The sequence below is a fragment of the Psittacula echo genome (genome assembly GCF_963264785.1).
Source record: "Psittacula echo genome assembly, chromosome: 10".
NCBI classification, from domain to species: domain Eukaryota; kingdom Metazoa; phylum Chordata; class Aves; order Psittaciformes; family Psittacidae; genus Psittacula; species Psittacula echo.
The window spans coordinates 8,404,503-8,424,515 of record NC_137741.1 but is presented as its reverse complement, the minus strand read 5'-3'; the positions used below and the strand labels follow the sequence as shown (position 1 = coordinate 8,424,515).

Below are 20,013 nucleotides of genomic sequence, written 5' to 3'. Positions count from 1 at the left end.
GTAGTTTCATATATGCTTGGTATAGAGTTCCTACTGTTCTTCAAGGCTGTGATTTTTCTCTGTAAATTTGGTCTTCTCTGTTATCTCCTTGTTCCCCAGGATGCATCATCTGATGGTCCATTAGTTGTGTGAGGGACAGAACCTGTTCCCTTCAGTGCCAAGGAGGGAATTAGTGTTCAGTGGGAATCTCATGCATGAGAGAGAGGCCCATCTGGGACTGGCTGATGAATGGCTGTAGTCAGACTGTAGTCAGACTTCAGTTACATTCTTTCAAGCAGTTTTAGAAAGGAAAACATTATCTGCAGGTTACACAGCTTTTGGCTACATTAAAGCAATTATTTCCTGGCTCCTGTGAAACTTTGGAGATGGGGAAGCATTCCGAAAGATCAGTGTAAAACAGATTGCTGGTTCTAGGTCCTGGTGGCAGGCAGAATACCAGAAGTTGTTCTGCTAGAAGAGAGACTAGATCAAGGTACTTCCCCCTGGCTTTGCATCCTGATCCGGGGTCTTTGGTTGCTGACGAGGATTGCCCTCGACTAGTCTTTTCTTCAGTAGGTGCACCGACAGGGTCTCCTTTTTTCCTGCTTTAATCCCTGTTTCCATTAAATGCATGTGAATGTGATCTCTTTGTTTTCCTTGGTTGAAATTAGCAGATAAGTTTATGATTTATTAAGGAAACGCATCCAGCCACATGAACACAGTGCAGCTGTCTGCAAGTGATTTCCCTAGGAAGTCAGACTAAAAGATGATGATGCTCCTGCTCTATCCTCTCTGCACATTAGCTCCATCCTAACTGTCTAGCCAAAGTCTGTGTGAGACACCTTTTTAGTGAGAGATGCTTTGCCCCAGTTGCTTTCAGCAGGGATGCTTATCCTAGGGCTATGTCAGAACTGCTCACATTGAGCTGCATAATGCAGGCGATCATAAAACTTTGTAGTGAAGGGCATATAGTTTAAATAGGAAACATAAAACTTGGTATTAAGTTTTCTCAGTGAAAATAACTCCATTTTATAGTCTCAGTTATGTGATTCTTTGTTGCAATCCATGTCTTCCGAATTTATAGAAGAGTTTTCTTAAAAGTACTTAAGTGTGGTGCAGCAGCACAGCACCAGCACTGGGCTTGCCAGCAGAGTCTGTCCCTGCACGCTGGCTCCTTTCCGCACTCCTCACCTCCCTGCCGAGGGCTCCAGGGAGATCTATCAGCTTTTGATTTAATGAATGCTTTACCTCGGAGTATGTTTAGGTGTTTATTTAAATTAAGCTTTATCTCATACTGGTTGGTTTTTTTTTTTTTTTTTGGTCACCTTTGAAGACAGTGAATTTTAGATTAATTTTATTAAGCTATTGTTAATCTCCTGTGACTACGTATTTGTCTTTCAGTAGCAAGGTCCTGTAAAACAACAAAGCATGTTGCTTTTAGATTGAATTTAATTGTTTTCAGTTAATTTTGAAAAGGTGGGCTTAAACATTGGAAGTACCCAAACCACCTCCTGTGTGAATTTAAAGTCACTTTCTGATTTAAACTATTTACTTTGCCGCTGGCGATGTTCATTTGTTGAACTAAGGCAGGACGACGAGCGGTGTTCCAGGGTGCACATGGCCTTCGAGCCACGCTGCGCTCCTATGGCGACCTCGTGCTCGGGCCAAGCTACGGGCAGCCGGTCGGGGAGCAGGGCTCACCTCTGGCGGCGGCAGGACGGCACTCGGGAGCACGGAGATCGGGCTTCTCCTCCGCGCAGAACGAGCCGTTCGGGAGCCCCGCCGGTGCCGGGACAGGAGGCGGCTCTCGCAAGGCCCTCGTTGCTCCCTGGGACGGCTCAGCCCGTTGCGAGGGCTCCCGGCCTGCCCTCGGACTTCGGCGGGCCGCCCAGGGCCCCTCTCCCCCGATGTTCGTAACGGGCGTCGGGAAGGGGTCAGCTGCCCGCTCCGCGAGCCTGAAGCGAGGAGCGGTCGCCCCAGCCCCACCCCCTCCGCCACCGCCCCCCTCCCTCCCCCGGCACCCCCGGCCGGCGGAAGGACAAATAGTCCTCCCCGCATTGTTCGGCTCCGCACAACTTTGGGCTGCCGCCGCGGGCAGCGGGGCAGTGATCGGCCGACGGGAGCCGGGTGCAGGTCCCACTGAGGAGTGGCGTTGCGAGGGGGGAGCAGGCCTGGGCAGCGGTGTCTTTGCGGCCACGGCCAACTTTGGTCCCCTCCTCGCCCTCCGCGCGGCGGCCGGCCCGGGGCAGCGAGACGTGGAGCGTCCGGGGCGGTGCTGGGGGGCGGGCTACGGTCTGTGCGCCCCAAGGGGCTGCCGCGTCGCAGGCTCGGCTCCGCCCGGGGCGCCCTCCGATGGGGTCCAACTTCCCGCCCTGCTCCGCGGCCCATACCCCGCTGCCCGTTGATCTGCCCGGAGGGTGCCAGCCCGCCCGGCGGCGTTGCTGCGTCGGCGTCTCGGCCGCTGGAGGTCCCGCTGTGCAGGGCCCTCCCACCGCGATGTCTTTTAATCGCCCACCGTTTCCCCCAGTCAACTTTTTTATATTGTAAGAATTTCTTCGGTGAAGATCGTCCGTTACGGCGAGCTGAAGCCTTCACCCATTTCCTGCTTAGCCAGAAGTACTTGGCGAGTATTTTGTCAGCAGTAACAAGCTAAGTATAACTGTCAGTGCCCCCACAGAAACAGGTTTTAATTTCACAGTAGTCAACCTGCGTGCTCTTTCTGGTCACCTCATGAGTAATTCCGTTTGTGAGAGGTTCCACCATTATAGCCTCCTACAAATGTTCTAAATCTCCTCCATTGTAGAATATGTTACATAATATGTATGTTATATAATTTTAATTACTGTGATGTAAATATAGCAGGCAGCAAGTGAGGCTGCAAATTCAGTTATCTGTAAGACGGGCTGTACCGGTAACAGCAAGCACTGTGCAGCCATTAGGCTTGGTCATAGGAACAGAGCTGTAAGATCATTTGTAGGATACTTTTACAAAGTCTGCTTTGGAAGGAAGAACTGCAGGAAAAACATGGTGCCGCCCCAAGAGCTTCACCCAAAAGTTTCCTGCATGACAACAGAAATCTTTTAGTTCTTACTGGCTTGAGTCAAATTCTAGGTGACCCAGGAACAGGTCAGTAAGAAAATGGAATAGCTTTGCCCATGCTAGTTGCAGGAAACAAAATTGTGTTCTCCTTATTGTGGACTCCAAATGAACATTGCTCTCTGTACGGGGAAGTCCGCTGGAAGCAATAGAAAAGATTCAGTGGTTTAAGTGAGGGTGGAAATTTGTTCAAACAAACAAACAAACAAAAAACTAGAGCAGGAAAAGAGGTCTGCTGGCTTTTCTCCAGGGCTATCCATTTGCTAAGCAAGAGCATTTATTAAGGATAAACTGCGGGCTGTGGATGCAGGCTGAGCACAAATGTGTTGATTTAAAGGAGCCATTCCAGTGCAAACTCCATCCTGGGTCAAATGTTCCATCAGGGAACACCCCTGGAGCTTGTGCAGTTTGGGTGGTGGTGGTGAATTAATTCAGCGTGTGTAAATTTAAAAATAAATAAACCAAAAGGAGACATGCAAGCCTAATGATTTTATTCACACAGGCATGATACATTAAATAGTAATACGGAATACATTTTCTCACATCCCTGAATGCACAACAGCTGTCTGCTGTATCAGATATTTTTCCTTTAAGGAGTGGGTGGAAAGCAATTCATGAAGGCTGTGGAAACAGCATCTGAGTGTGATTATTTTCAGGGGGTTGTGCTCAAGTGATTTGGTTTTTATATTCCTCTTAATTTTTTTATGTCCCGTATGTAATTTCTCATTTTCATGGTCACGTTGAAGCTTGCGGAAGAATTTTGCCATCACCATCTGGCAACTAGCAATTCCCTGATTGCTCTGGTTTGTAGCTGACCATCTTGCTGTTAGTAGATCAGTTGTCAGGGCTGTTGCTGTAAAGATTTACAGTTGTGTCGGTGTCTGGAGTTCAGAGATGACTTTGTGTGCATGGGTGTACTTGCACTGCTCCATGAAAGATGAAAGACTTTTCTAAGGAAAGGGTGTTTATCTACAAGATTAATAAATTCATTTATATTGATAGAAAATTCACTGATGATAGTATGATGGGGAAAGCATTATCAGAAATTCAGCCGTGATTGCTGGAGTCTTTGCTCACAAAATCAGTAGCAAAATGATCGGTGCTTATGACTGCTCCTATCTTCCTGTGCTATCCATTTGATCCACAGCTCCCTAGGGAGTGAAGACCTATTTTTATAGAAGTGAAAGAAAAAAGGGTGTAACAGTTGCAGAAGACAGTAGCATTTCAGCCTTTTATGTAATGTACAAGGAAGGTGTCGTTGTGGCACAGCAAAGCTGGGTGCTTTTCATTGTTGTACCATGTGCGTAGTATGTTTGCTGCATTTGTGCATGTATAAGGAAGAACCATAACTAGGGGTTGAAGCAGGAATGAAACTGGAAGCGCTTTTTTTATTGCAAATGGAAAACTGTTGTAATTGTCTGAACCTAATTTCAGATATCCAATTCTTCAGTGTTTTAAAATGTTTATTTAAAAAGTCTTACTTGGTCATAGTTCCCGTAAAGGTTTCCAAATATTTTTTGGTTGGTTGGGTTTTTTTGTTTGGTTTTTTTTTTTTTTTTTTTTTTTTTTAATGTTGCTCCTGTTTTCTGTTTCATTTCCTGTGTATGACTGTGACAGGATAAGGATTTACAATGAGCGTATTTTTTTAACTCCTATCTTTGCAGTGAATAGGAATCATTTATAGAGTGGCAGAGATGAAAGGATACTTAGCAGCAGCTTGAGAAAGGGGTTGGAGAATCTGAGAATAGGTGAAAGACAATATTGCATGGACATGGAATATTATTCCTCCATGTTTCAAGTGTACATGTTAATTCTGATCAGTTTTACATGAAAAGGGGTTAAAAACTGAATAGGTTAAGGATTCTATACCTTACCAATGTGGCAGATGATGTTCAGTACCTGGGGAAGATTAGGTTAAATCTCTTTTTAGAATTTTATTGTAATGCAGGATGTGATACATTCTGTTGTGATCTTTGACAACAGTTTCAGCCCACCAACCTACATGAGTTTCTTCTGAAATTTCTGAATTGGCCAACCCTTTACAATTTGGCTCCCCAGAGCACTCTTCTTTAGGTCAGACTCATGGTACATTTTCGGCCAGAGAATACCTTCCCTGAGGCCTTGGATACTTGCTAAATTGTCTGGCGTAATTTTTGGCAACTTCGTTTATGTTCTGATCATTTTTCTGCAGGTGCCTGACAATAAAGGTTTTCAAAGAGGATGGTCAACCCATAGAGATGTAATGCAGAAGAATGGCTGCTACATGGAACTTCTGGTAATGAGCATGTTTGCTGCCAGCATCTACATGAGAAAGTGACACATCATTGTGGACCAAATGGAACATCTTACGGTATTTTGTGTGTCTTTAAACCCTATGTCATGGATTATGAGGATCTAGTATCTACCATGCAAAACTTGTGGCTGCAAATAGAAACCTACAAATTTGGTCAGAGGGCAAATAAGAAGTATTGTATTTGAAATTAAGTTTTAATTTTGATACAGTTACACATCAGTACAAGTAATTGTATCATGATTGCTTCCACCTTCTCTCCATTTAGCCAGGCTTCTAATCAGTGCTTCCCAGGGTTGCAGCTGTCCTAATGGTACCGAGTACCAGTACTGGTTAAACAGTAACACTTCAAGAGAAATAGTATTTTCACAGTATATAAATAGGGGATCTTCCTTGTAACTGAAATATGTTAAAGGACACTCCTCGTGAAATGTATAATGATCTTTGTCACTGGCTGCTTTCCTTTAAAGTATTACTTATACATCAAAGGGAAAAAGTACATATTTATGTCCCTCAGGGCACAGAGAATGGGAGTCATTGTGTTGATATTTTAATACAAATTGCTTCCTGCCTTTCTTAGCGGTAAATATATGAATATTCATAGATTCGAGGCCAGATGATAATCCAGTACACAGCATATATGGGAGAAAAATGGAGGAGAACGTTTTAAGGCTCCAGAGCCTCCAGTTTGTCTTTGCCTGGGGGTGGTAAGTTTGTTATCACCCTCCCCTTCCTCCGGAAGATGTCACAGTTGGGATCTGGGGGTTGGAAGGGATGGGTGTGAGGCTGGAGAGCTTTCTGTGCAGCCTGCTGCTTTCCAAACCTGGGGGGCTGCCAAGCTGCAGCCTGTGAGGGATGAATGCTCCTTACACAGTGTGCCTTTGCTCACAGCGCTCACTGTCTCCCTGGAGCGTTTCAGGTTCTCCAGGATTTTAAGTACCCTTTCCCTCTGTCCTTGTGTTTTGTAAGTCCCCTTGCTCCGAAAGAACGATACGCCAGTATCTGCCGAGATGGCTATTTGTTAATTCTCGCCGCTATAGGTAGCCCGGGTCAGGAAAGAGCAGGCCCAGCGCCGGGCGGTGGCGAGTAGGTGCCGCCTGGGGGCTCTGCAGGCTGGGTCACCGTGCTCTGCCCGGGCTGCTGCGAACGCGAGAGGATCTTCCCTCAGGACAGCGGGTAGTGCTGCCCCGTGAGGAGGGCACGGAGGGGGGCAAAGTAATTTGTCTGTAGCAGTGTCAGGCCCCAATAAGGGTTCCTCAATGCTGGCTCCCGTTCCCGCACGGAGACCCGCAGCATAGCCGGTTTGAGGGAACTGCGGAGTTTGTTTGAATGTGTGTTCTTGCGTTAGCATACATGTTTTTACGCTTTGACACGTTAATGTTTTAATGGCCAGTATTTAGGAGGAAGCTGCTAATGAACGTTTAAAGCCTGATACAATTCATGTGCAATTTTATTTTGCAAAAGGAGACGGTATATGGGTATAGTCAAAGTATTTAGGCGTATTTTAGAGCATGTGGATTCGGGGTGAGCGGGATAATGTATTTCGGGGCACGGCCACTGCAGTCAGTGCTGCATGCCGAGGTTTGTGCCGGCGATCTGGATGAGGCGGGGAGGGCTCTGTCCCCGTGCGGGGCGGGTTTTGCGGGGGTCCGTTGCGGTGTCCCCAGGCGGGCCGGGGGCTGATGGGTCCCGCATCCCCCCGCGCCACCGTCTCCTGCGCGGCGCTACGTGCGGCTCGCGAGCCCAGGCCGGGCCCCGCCGCCACCACCCTCCGCCCCCCGCTGCCGGGGCGGGGGCCGAGGCGGCTCTGAGAGGCGCCCGCGGGGTCACCGCCAGCGCGGTGGCTCCTCCCGCCCGTCCTCGGCCGGTAGCGACGCGGCGCGTCAGGGGTTAAGTCCGCGGAGGCGCTGGGCGCGGAGGGATACGGAGCCGGAGCCGTGAGCGTGGTGCTGAGGCTCTGTAAGCAAAAAAATGTCTGCCTGAGGGAAACCCACAAGTTCCTTCAGCGGGGGGGGAGCGCTCGGCTCGCCACCTCCCACCCAGCTCGCGGCCCGCCCGCTGCCGCCTGCCGGCCCTGGTCACCGGAGCGTACGGGGGGCAGCAGGTAACTGCGGGCGGCGAGGGGCCGGGAGAAGTTGGGAGAGAGCGGTGGGGGAGGGCAGCGGCGGCCGGGCGCTCGCAGGGGCAGAGGCGGCGGAGAGGGGCGCGGGGCCGCGGCCGGGTGGGAGCAGGGCTGCTCGGAAGGGGGGCCTTGGTGAGGGCTGCAGGAGGCGCCGCGGGGGAAACCCGAGGGGCGGCAGCAGCCGGGGCCGGGCGGCGTGCCGGGCGTGCGGCGTGCCGGGGTCTCGGCCGGCGGTGGGGCGGACCCCGGGCGGGCGGCGGCGCTCGGCCCTGGGCAGCAGCGGGCCCCCGCGGGCGGTGTTCGGCGCGCGCGCTGTCGGCCGCGCGGCTCCGCGCACTCGTAAAGGACCGCGGCGGCCGCAGCCGGGCCCTTTCGCCGGGGGCTCCGGAACTTGTCGCGGAGTGGGGCTGCGGCAGCGCCCCCGCCGCTCCCCCGCGGCGCCCGCCGGGCAGAAGGCGCGGGCCCCGCTGCCCCTCCTCCTTCCCCCCCACCCTCAACTCCCCACTGCATCCCGCCGCGCGCGCGCACGCCCCCCGCCGCCCGCCCGGTGGTGGCGCGCGCCCCCGTCCGTGCGCCGCGTGTGCGCGTGCGACGCGCGGGGGCGGCTCCCGGCCCGCCGCGGTCCCGCGCGGGGAGCGGCAGAGCCCGCACGGCGGGGGGGGTAGGGGGGCGGCCGGCGGCGGTGCCGGGCAGCGGGGAGGCCCCGCTTGTCAGCCCCATTGTTGCGCAGGCAGCGAGTCACTGCATCCGCGCGCGTTCCCAGGGAGCCGCTGCGCCGCGGCCGGTCGCTTGCTTTCGCTTGCCCGGGGGGAACCTAATTCCTGGCCGTGGCCCCGCCGCGGCGTTATTGCTCCTCGCTGGAGGTGCGGAGAAGTGGGATGGGGAAGACAAGGGGCTCCGAGTAAAGTTACGGAGAGTTGGCTGGTGCGGGGAGCGGCCGCGCGTCTCGCCGGGCCGCCCGGTGCAGCCAGGCTCCCCGGGGGTTCCTGGCGGCCCGTCCACGCTGCGGCAGGTGTCCCGGCGGCGGGGAGCGGCAGCAGCCCCGAGGTGCAGCGCTGCCCGCGCCTTTCTCCCTGTGCCCTAGGAGGTGAGTGGAAGAAGATGAATTCCCAGCAGCAGAGGATGGCCGCGATAGGAACTGACAAGGAGCTGAGCGACTTGCTGGACTTCAGCGCGGTAGGATATTCTGCGAGGTCTTCCATGGCTTCTGCGTGGTAACGCGAGCTGAAGAGTAGGGGCAGCAGCACGCAGGGCTTGGCTGGGTCCGGCTCAGCTAAGTTGGACACCTGAACTTTGATGTAATGTCTAGACTTCCAGATTTAATACTGTAATACCAGCTGGGTTAATTGGTTTAACTGGTTAAAATCAGGCTGACCCAGTGATGGCATAATCTAATAATTAACATTCGGTAAGCTGGTGTGTGGCATGGGTACTTTAGCTTTTTTTTTTTTCCCCTACTTTTTAACCTAAAGTAAATGTAATACCCCTAAATAACAGAGGTTATTCATTGGTCACTTGGGCTCATAAAATTCTAGGTATTTTCAGTGTGATAGTTCTAACAGATTTCGGAAAGGTGCTTGATTTATAAATGTAATAGGAAGCTACTGCCTCTCAACAGCTGGCTGTATCCGGTGACGTTAGACTCACAGATCTGTAAGATAGGTATTTTGAGTAGCAAAATTTAAGATCTGTAGTCACTGTTTGAAATTTCCATAGTAGTAGTAGGTCTCCTTCTAATTTTTTAAAGTTTCTTAAAGTTGTTTAAAGAGATGTTAGTGGTCTCAATAAATCGTAAGGAGTACTTTAGCTTATTGGTTTAAGGGTCTAAGTATGCATCTTGTATTCTCTTCATTGTCTAGCAGAAAAATGAATTGTTTCCTAATAACTTTTTTTAAGTTTACATTAATAATTTAGCACTGAGTTTCAAAGCCAATTTAAACACATCTTTTTTCTTGTTTTGTAGATGTTTTCACCACCTGTTAATAGTGGGAAAACCAGACCTACTACACTAGGAAGCAGCCAGTTCAGTGGATCAGGTAGGATGCACCCGATAGATCTAAAAAGTTCATGTAACTAGGTCTTGATGCTTTAGCTTAGTCTTTATGTGCTTCAAGTATAGTAATCTTTCATTTGTACATATTCTCATAAGATCCTCAGGTTAATTAGAGGTGTGCTGTTTTGATCTAACACATTTTGTTAACCAAAATTTTCCTCTATTTGCCTTAGACTACTTGTCCCACTACAGTGAACTGTTAAATATCTCTAGTCATACTGACATGCAAGTTGTCTGTTTATCTGTAATGCTAAAAATGAAGGGCTGCTTTGGTTTTGTTTGTTTGATAAAATCAAACCTACCTGTTCAATTGAAGTATTTCCTATCCCCTTCATGAAAACAGAAAGCACAAGTAAAATGCCAAATAATGAAATAATCCCCATTTGAAGGATATATTTTAAAATGCAGTTCTGAAGGAGAGCGTAAGGCTAGTGCTGTGTAGTTCTCCAAGTTTTGACAAATTCTCTCATGTTGACTGTTTATCAGTGCATCCTGAAAACAAGTAACTGTATTTACATGTTGCATGTACGTTATGGCTTGAGTGTCTTCTCATAAGGTCCACATAATGGCTCCTTTCAGAGACTTTTAAGTGAAGCCTCTAATAGGAAGTAAGTGCAGGTTTTTATATCATTTTTGGATTTATTTATTAGCACTTACAGAAGAGAAACTAAGTAACTTTTTGATAATGCATTTTCTTTTTCATGTGTGCTTATTTTTGTGAATACAGTGATCTTTTTGTTTTTATGAATACAACAAAGTGATGCTTGTGATCTAGTCAATGAAAATAAATTTTAGAATGCCAGTAGAGGAGTGAAGTAGTTGCTGGAAGTCGAGCAATAACGTGCCTGTTTGCCTCTTTCAGTGTCAGAGGTGTTACTTTGAGAGTCCCTATGAAACACCTCGCGTCTTAGTGACACTTCAGAATTTTTGTTTTCAAAAGTATCTTAAAACTTCTGAATTGTATGTATTTGCAGACTCTTCAGAGATTATCTTCCATGTTTAATTTAATGAAAATAGGTCACAAATGTTGTAATTTTAACATACTTGAAGAAGCTTTTTACTTTTTCTCTCCTAAAACGTGTAAGTGGTTTTGTCTTGCTCTTTGAAAGTATATCAAATTGAAATTATTTGCAGTGGAAAGACAGCAAATCTGTATCTGATGTAATTAATTTTTTTTTAATACAAATATTGAAGATACTTGTTTCTCAAAAGCTTGTTTTAAAAGACATTCAGGCAGCTAAAACTTACTGTGGGGACCACAACCTGAGCATCTCATCTCCCTTTCCACTTGCTTTTCCTGAATGAGTGGAATAATTTTCTGTTGAATAATCAAGATCTAATTTTGAGTTTAGCTCTTAAATCAGTCTCAGGTAGTGCGGCTGGCCCTGTTTATAGGTTATGTTTCCCTTCTTTGCTTGAGCGACTCAGAAGAAGAGGGAATGCCAGAATACTTAGTATTTTGGGAGAAACAGTGTTACTGACTCCTGGAAATTTCTTTACCAGTATGGTATATCAGCACATAGATAACAATCATGAGCAACACACTGCAGCTGTCAAATGAGCTACAAGCTTAGTTGAATTCCCCTTGGAAAAGATAATGGTTGTGGGTTTTAATTCAAAACATTTCTAGTTGCAGAGATTTGCTGGTTAGTGGGATTATATGCCCCAAATCTTGTAGTATTATGACCGAAGTATTGACCTAGGAGGATTACTCTGCAGGAGTGAGAGGTGACAAACTTCTACATCAGTGGTGGTCTGTGTCAGTGTGGTAAGTGTTGTAGAAAGACTATGTTAAGATCATTGACAATGTACAGGCATTTAATTTCTAGCAGTCTGATTTAATAGTGATCTTGGTTCAATTTCAAGTGTTCTGTAACTTCTAGGACCAGCAATGTATGATTTTTTTTTTTTTTTAATTTTTTTTTTTTTTCATTTTAACTGCTACAGGCCACTTTTTAAGAGAAGTTTGAGGAGGGGAGGTATTTATTTATTCCTTTGAGCTGTCTAGTACTGAAAGGCACAATGTGCACAGATTCTTAGAAAGCATTTCTTTAAAATTTTATTTGAATACAGAATGATGCTACCTCTTATAGAGACTTTCTGTGATTTTTTTATGGCAATTGCAGAAATGCAGCTTGATTCAGAATCTGTCCAATTAAATTTGGTTGTTTTATTTTTCTAACATCTTTACAAACACAGAATCACAGAATGGGTTGGGTTGGAAGGGACCTTAAAGCTCATCTCGTTCTAACCGCCTGCCATGGGCACAGACACCTTCCACTAGAGCGGGTTGCTCCAAGCCCCGTCCAGCCTGGCCTTGAACATTGTCAGGGATGGGGCAGCCACAGCTTTTCTGAGCAACCTGTGCCAGCGCCTCACCACGCTCACAATAAAGACTTTTCTCTTAATTAATGTCTAATCTTAATCTTCCCTGTATCAGTTGAAAGTTATAACCCCTTGTCCCAAGCGAAGTGTTTTCCTTAGTTGGAAAAAGCATGTGTTTATTGTTTGTTATTACACAGTCCCCTTTTTCTCATTTGAACTTAAAATAAGCAAATCTGAAAACACCTTACATTCCCCCCCCTCAACTGATCGGTGATTTGAGATGCAGCCTAATGGTCTCCATTAAAGCAGGTGAAGACCAATTGCTTGTTTTCATGATTCTTAAGGCTGCTTGTTTCTGGGAAGTCTGATTTTGAAGGCTGGAATGCTTGTGATGCTTTTTCATTGATGTCTCCCATTTTAAAAGGATAAATCAGTTGCTGTTCAGGAATGGTTAAGTTTGTTTGTTTTTCAGGTGTGGCTTTGTCAAGTGTTGGAGATACCAGGGTGTATGTTATTAATTTTGATCTGGTATATATCTGCAGTATTCTGTTGATTATGCTGTAAAAATATGTCTAATTGGATTGCATAAATAAAATAGCTAATATGACTGATATCTATAATTTGTAAGAAAATTCTGTCATGGGTTAACATGTGAACATTGTGTTTTGATTAAAAGACAGCTAGAGTCTGCCGTCGGGCAGGCGTGGTGTATACAGGTCAATCAGTTATGAATGAAAGCTGCAGATGAAATAAGTGAGCCAATCTGATACATCATAGTATCTTATGACAGTAAGTCGTGTAAGCTGCTGATCAAGTCAGATAACCTGGTCAGACTATCGGTGAAAATAAACAGATTGGAAAAGTAACCTGAGATGTCAGTCAGGGAGTTAAGCCACAAAATTATACCTTGTCATACCTGTTGTAATTACCTCTTGTTTAAAACAGAACTTCCCATTCTTTTCGCTTCCAAAACTTGTGAAGATAAGGCCATTTCTGTCTTAGAAATCATAGGAGAAGGTAAAAGTCAGTGATATGCTCTATCAGGCTTTTTTGCAGATTTGATTTAAAGTTTTCTGTGTTCATGCTGTGCTTAATAGCAGTGTTTATGATTTACAGTGGAATTTTGTTTTGTTTTGCTTTTGTCAAAACCACAAAATGTATGGCAGTGCAAACCTGGATGGTGACTGATTTCACCAATACCCTTTATTTATTACAGCAACTCCATTAAAATTCAGTCACAATATTCAGACACCTGCCATAGGCAATAACAGTTTAATTTTCCTGTGGTTCTCAGTACGATCTCAATTTCAATTTGAAACTTTTTAATCTCAGGTGTGGTACTCTAAAATAAACACTTTTTTTAAATTTTCTGTTGCAAATAACTTCTCAGATGTTACAGAAGAAAACAGCTGAGGATATTTCATTAGAGCCTAGTATCTTCAATTGTTGTACACACATTTGTGTACCCAGACGTTCCTCATACTAGACCTTTGTGCAAAAAACCTTCTGAATGTATGTGTCTAGATACCCATTTGTATCAGTTTGGTCCCTTTTTATGCAAATTTAAGAGACTGCACTTTCCACTTCTCTTTACTAATGTATTGACTTTGTAAGGAAGGATTGGAATAGATCACTAATGAATGGCTTCATGCAAAGATCATTTAAGTTGATAGCCTGCCATTAACCTGAGTGTCCTTAAATTGGGGCCATGTGTCTTGAGACTGGACACAATGGCATTCTTTAGCAGGTCTGTTAAGTTACCAGTGTTTCCAAAGTTAGCACAACCTGACTTGGTTACTGTTTGTCAGTCCTGTAAACTCTTATTTCCTTTTAACTTTTGCATCAGCAGTTCCTTGTAAAACAAACAAACAAAACCCAACAAAAAATCTTTGGAGAGTTACCTGGGTGGGCAGTGTTTTAAAGGCTGCGTTCATTGATCCACTGCAAGTGTTGAAGAGAAAAGGCACTCTTAACTCTGACAGCCAAATCATAGCCTTGGAGAAAACTGCACAAAGATGAGACTTAGGTATGCAAATCAGTTCCCCTAACCTTTCAAAAGACAGCGTTTTTTCTTTTTTTCTTTCTCTCTGTGAGAACTGTGATTCTGAAGAAGAATCAGTTCTGTGATACCTGTCTACATGAGTTTCTGGTGCAGTCTTCTGTTGAGATGTAGGAAGTTCCTAGTGTCTGCTCCTGATCCCTGAATGAAGGAGTTGATGAGAGGTTTCATGTAGTCAGTCATACAGTTTGGTCCTCCAGTGTGTTAGGTCATGACAGACTCTTCTAAATTAAAAAATGTGGAAGGCCTGTGTTTCAGGAATTTGGTATGCATTTCTGGTTTTGTCATCCAAAATATGTTACGATCCTCTGTGTTTTAGTTTGCTGTTCAAAAGAAGATGAGCTTTTTGTGTGATAAATGCCAGAAATCGAGGTGGCCTGTTGTAGTAAACATTAGGTCATGCAGCTATGTGGTGCTTTTATTATTTTTATTTTACTTTTGTTCTTTAGCTCCATTACAAGTGAACCAGCAGACCTGGTAACCTGGTATTTCATCTTGGGTCTGAGGGTTGATAGATTCTGTCCTCTTCTGCAGATCATGGGAAGAGTTGTAGAAGCCTTGTGCATGAAAGCAGAAAGGGCTGTAGCTTCTTTCCTCTTTAGTTGTTTGTAGGGGAGACCCGTGGATTACCCTTCAAGTGGGCCAAACGCAAGTAAGGTGAAGATTTCAGTCTTGTTCCTTCACCTGTTGCTTTTAGAAACCTAAAAGAGTGATACAGTGCTAGTAAATATGTGACTGCAAATCACCTGTTGGCAGCCTCTTACTATTGCTGTCCCTTTTCCTTCTCCTCTTCCCTTGTCTCTGACAGGTAAATTATCAGACACTTGCTCCATGAACAGTCTTGAAAAGTACAGCACATAAAAGGGCTGAGTAACTGCTTCCATATTTCTGTTTTAGAAAGGTGGGAGAGCAAATGTTGAAAAAACTGAGGGAACTGATAACCCAACTTTAAAGCAGACAGTCGCTCTCAATGGGTTTGTGCTCACACTGTGGATTTTGAGGGTTTTGTGCTTGGAAAAAAAAGTTAAACAGACATTGTTCCTGGAACAGGTAGGTGTTCTGAATCCAGCCTGATGAGCAGATAAGTAGGTGTTTGTCCATCATTTGTTGCTGTTGGTTATGCTTTTGAAATGGCTGTTATCACTTAGATGATGGTATGAACTTCATGCCAACTGGTCAAAAATTCCTTGCTGTATTCCGGATAACTAATTTTAGGATTTTTAGTAGTGTTTGGCATGTCTTCAGTTCAGAGATGCACTTGCCACTGTTAATAGAGGAAACTAACTTTAGCTGTATTGGCATGCAGAGAAGACATTCTTTCAAAAAGGTAATCTTGGGTTTCCAGCAGTTAATTCTCCCTGGATGAGAGCTGTGATATGTTTACAAGCACAGTGTCTAACCTCCAATCCCCATATAAAACATTATTGTCTCACAACCAAGGAAGATCTTTGCTATGTTGTTTCTGTGTGGCTTCAGAAGGTCTGGCTGAGGTCACAGTAGTGCCATGTCTTTTCCTGATGTGGAACTACCTGGGATGGAGCACCTCCCACCATTACCCTTCACCTCAGGCAGTAGCTTTTTGATCTGTCAGATTTTTCTGATCTACTGTAAGTGATGAGGAATGTCCAGATGCTTTGGAGAGGGGTCTTAATGGCATGTGGGAAGGAAGGAATATGATTTGAAATTGCCTGTTGCTGTATTTTGGAGTTTACCCAGAGAGAAGTGTTGATACGAATGTCAACACAAGGACTAAAGGTTGGAGTAAAATGGAGGAAGAATCCTGGAGAGAGACTGAGGAGAAATTGCATGTTGTCTGAGGAATTAATTTTCTTTAAAGACAGGTATAAATGAGGTTCTTAGGTATTTGTGTGTCCTTTAATGGCAGCTGAGGTTGTACTCTGTCCCTTAATTACCGTAGAACTTCTATTATGTCTGTAGCTTGTGCTAAGGTTTGGGGTTATTTGATTTTATTTGTTTGTGGTCTCTTTTATGGTCTTTGGCAACGGAATTTCATGTTAAAACTTGTCATTCATACATACATGCCAAAGTTCCCCTTCCCCTTATTTCTTTCCAGCTGTCACATAAAGAGGACTTAACCCCTTAGTCATTTTGCTGTCAAGTGGTATAACAGCTGTTTTGTCTCAGATAATTTATCTATAGTTCAGTCTATAGATACTGTTATATGGATTTCTGTTGATCTACTGTATACTGCACTATAAACTTAGTAAACTGTATTTTCTTAAAGTTGCTAAAGGTATGGTGCAATTTTCGTGGTTGAAAATCATGTGTATTTATTTATGAACAGAGAATATTGAAGGCACTAATATAAAACCGTATCAATAAAAGTGGAGTTTGTGGAGACTAATTTTAAAATGGAAAGATGTGCATGAACTCGAGTAGTTCACTAGATTTCCTTGCGCTGACTTCTCTTGACTGCAGAGGTGCAGTTCCTTTTTTTGGTACTCTGATGTTGAGGGATTATGTTTTTGAGGAATAGCATTGAGCATTTTTAGAAGCTTTGTAACATTTCTGAAATTACTCAACAGAACCACATGTCATTTACGTGATATAATACATATGTTTTCTATCTTAAATTCCCTTAAAAATAAGTATGAGTTTATCATATTTGAAAAACCAGATTCAATAAATGGCTTCATTGACTAAAGCATGTTCTCTTAAAAGCTTTTTTCAGAGGCATTGTCTAATTTAATGTGTTAGTACTTCTTCAGAAGTATATAGCAACACTTAAATTAGTTTTGTATGCTCTCCTGTGAGGAAGTCACTAAGTTTAAGTAGTAAATAAAGAAATATGAAAAGGCACTGTTTTCTTCTGTATGTGAATAATTTGTTGAAGATTGTTACTGAATACTCATAATTAGTTTTAAATTGTATATACATCGTAATCACTTGTTTGGTTACTAAGCACTGTAAGAGAAAGGGGAAGGTATTATTTCAGTACACAATTATAATTCTAAGGACAGGAAATGTATTTTAAATATCTTTTTTTTTTTTTGTTATTTTTTAATTTTTTTTTCTGTCTTAGGTAGTGATGGCCACGCTTCAGTTTGTTACTTTCTTTATTAATACGGAAGTCTGGAAGGTCTTCAGTTCTATTGTATACTCAACCTGATGATTTTGAAGTAATTGTGGGCTTTTTAGTTACTGCAATCCATTATTTACTAGTGGTTGTAGGGGCAAAGGGGGTTTTCTGGGTTTTGGGTTTTGGTTTTTTTTTTTTTTTTAGTATTATGACTCTAAGATGAGCTAATGATAATGGTTTTTAATGTCTTGAATGGATGCCTTGTTTTTTCATTTGTGAAACAAAGCTGTGTTTGTAAACACAACATTCTAAAACATAAAGGACATACTTTTTTGGTGAAGATGTTAACTGAATACCAAGAATGATCAGAAAGAGTAGCTTTTGTTATATTTAATAATATCTCACTGTCTTCAGAGGATAATCAGGCTAAAATGTACCCAATCATTCTTTAGGACTTTGTTAGGTTCTTCTCGTATGCTAGGGTTGAGATTTTTTTCTTTTTTTCTAAAGAAGGAGCTGGCATTGCTTAAAATTAAATAAACTTCATGTTCTTCCTGATGTAATGTGGAAAAATCTTTCTTGATCACATCAAAATAATTGTTGATGGTGTTTTAAAGTCTTACTTGGAATGGGGGGTGGAAGAAAAAGAGACTTACGAGGAGTTTACAGCCCTGTTTATATGGTAATGCTCTCTACAAATGCCAGCAAAACCTTAGCATAACATTAAGTAAGGTTTGTCATGGACAGGAAAATTGTACACTTCCATATTTGCGCTATGGAAAACTTAAAAACCAGATCATGCTATAGAATTGCATTTAAAAAAGAAGGTAAAAAGTGTACATTTCTGGTATTAGAGTTTCTCTTTATTGTTAAGTGGAAAATAGGTAGATTTTTTATTTTTCTTTTTACATTCAGCTGACAACTTTGAATTAATTGTTTTCTCTGCAGTAAATTCAGTTTATTGCAGTCGACCTGCTTTCTTCCTGATTTCTTGCACCTGATCTTCTACAGGGATTGCTTCTATTGTGTTGTTTCTGGTTTTTCTGTTGGCATGGAAGGTATTTGTTATGCTTTTCAAGTCTGCTTCTTGGTATTGCAGACTTTATTTTTTCTGTAGCAGCTGTAGCCGCAGAAGAGGTGGTATCTCCATGGCTTTATCACGTTGTTAGTTACGTGGAGTTCCAGTAATAAGTTGAACCACTTGCTTTTGCTGTTTTGCTTTCCTTTGCATGAACAAAACTGCAGGAAATGTTTGGTTTGTGCCTCGTCTCTGAGAGAGCTCTGTGCTGCTGTGTTCTCTGGTAACACAGAGAAACTTAAGTTAGGCTGGGTTAGAGTTTTATTTGTGAAAGTTACATTTTGAGAAATGATTTGTGAAAATTATGTTTTAGACAGCATACATTTTCCTCTTTTAAAATATAAATAGGCATAACTAACTGTTAGAAAAGCATAACTAGGAAAACAAAACCCAAATTTGGTCATTCCTAATTGTATAGGTTTTGCAGGTAAAATACCAACAAATATCAGACCCTGATTGTGTATGTTCTGTGTGTTAAATGAAGTTGAGCTTAAACCAGAGTTTCCCTGCAATTCACTGTAAGCGAGAACTTGGCCTGGTGTCTGTATTTATTCTGCTAAGAGTATGACAAAAATATATGGCTAATTTTAATATAATTGTCTTTGGCGAGTGAATTGATTTATAGTCCTTCTGTCTTCTTCCATGTTCAGATTTTACAGAGAAAATCTTTAGTGCATTTGTGTGGTTCCAAATTGTACCTGAAATAAAACTAGAATGCACATTGCTGGTTTTTGTATGTACTATCTGCACTTTTTTAACATCTATCTAAAAGTCCAAAATAAACTGGTTTTGGTTTTTGATGTGTGTGGTTTGGTGTTTTTTTGTTTTTAGCTTGAATTAGGTGATAAGAAGGGAACCAGACAGAAGATGTAGTAAAACATAAACCTGAGTGTGATTTGTACCTCTTAGCCTATAATGTGTGAGAAAAATGTAGAGTTTAATTTAAAATAACATTGCGTTGTGAACTTGGTTTCTCTAGTTCTGTTTGAAGCCTAAAAGATGCAGATAAATCCATGATGAAGTAATTTGATTTTGCATGCTTCAGGGATGTCTTGTAATCAGGTATCTCTTGAATTTTCCCATGTTGCACTAGTGTTAGTCGGATACTGTGGAGGTGAACACACTTCAGAAAATACTAACGTGGTTTTAGTCTTCTGTAGAATGGAATTCACTGTTTATATTTGTATTTTTTGTTTATTTGAATGCAGGATACTTTTGTCTTGGTGTTATCCCAGGAGCTCTTGTGGCTACTCCGTGAAATGATTAAACTGGACAGCTTTGCTTGTAGGACAAACGTTTGTTATATTGTGGTGTTTGGATTTCAATGCGACACCTATCCTGTTCCAGTTTCTTTATGCAGCAACTCCATGAGTCATAATCTTTGCAAAAGAACACAGCTTAAAATAATCACTGATTGTTTCTTTGCGATTCTACTCCCTGTCCACTGCAAATAAACAAGAGCAGAAATGACAATATCATTTAATCCTTTAATGTTTGCTTTTGACGTGCAAAACATTCTGTTGTAATAGAGGAGTAATCCGTAAGGAGGGTAGCTGCTCTTTCATCTTCCTGAATGCTAAATGAAGCCAAGGCTTTTATGAAGAGATGGTGGTTTAATGAAGATGACCGAGTTTTGGAGTAATGAAAAGCTTTTGTTTATTTCTAAAAATGATGCCTGGTGCTTACTGCTGCAGAGTTCAAACATATTCTAGAAGAAATGCACATCTCTGCCACTTTACATGTGTAAATGCATGTAATGTCTGACGTGTTCTCTGCTCTGTGTAATGCTTTTATTTAGTAACATTGCAAATATCTCCGATATCGTATTCACTTGCCAGAGGACAGTAATAAGCACACAAAAAAATAGAGCATGAGCTTTGTCAATATTACTTATGACAGGAACATTTAAATTGGGTATTTTTCTTGCAAGTACTTGAGAGATGCTGAATTAAAAAAGCTCCTCAACAAAAA

The 20,013-nt window shown here is 43.2% G+C and overlaps 1 protein-coding gene across 5 annotated transcripts in view; it reads left to right on the top strand.

Moving 5' to 3' along the window:
- Positions 1 to 7,341: 7,341 nt before the first annotated feature.
- Positions 7,342 to 20,013, top strand: part of TCF12 (transcription factor 12) — a 166,394-nt gene continuing 153,722 nt past the window's right edge. For 2 of the 5 annotated variants that reach the window (XM_080626703.1, XM_080626699.1), the window contains exons 1-3: positions 7,347 to 7,469; positions 8,572 to 8,663; positions 9,451 to 9,523. In XM_080626703.1, the coding sequence (XP_080482829.1) occupies positions 8,589 to 8,663; positions 9,451 to 9,523 (148 nt within the window). In that variant the 5' untranslated portion in view covers positions 7,347 to 7,469; positions 8,572 to 8,588. Of the gene's footprint in view, positions 7,470 to 8,571; positions 8,664 to 9,450; positions 9,524 to 20,013 lie in introns of all 5 variants that reach the window. The other 3 variants (XM_080626701.1, XM_080626700.1, XM_080626702.1) reach the window with 3 other exon arrangements.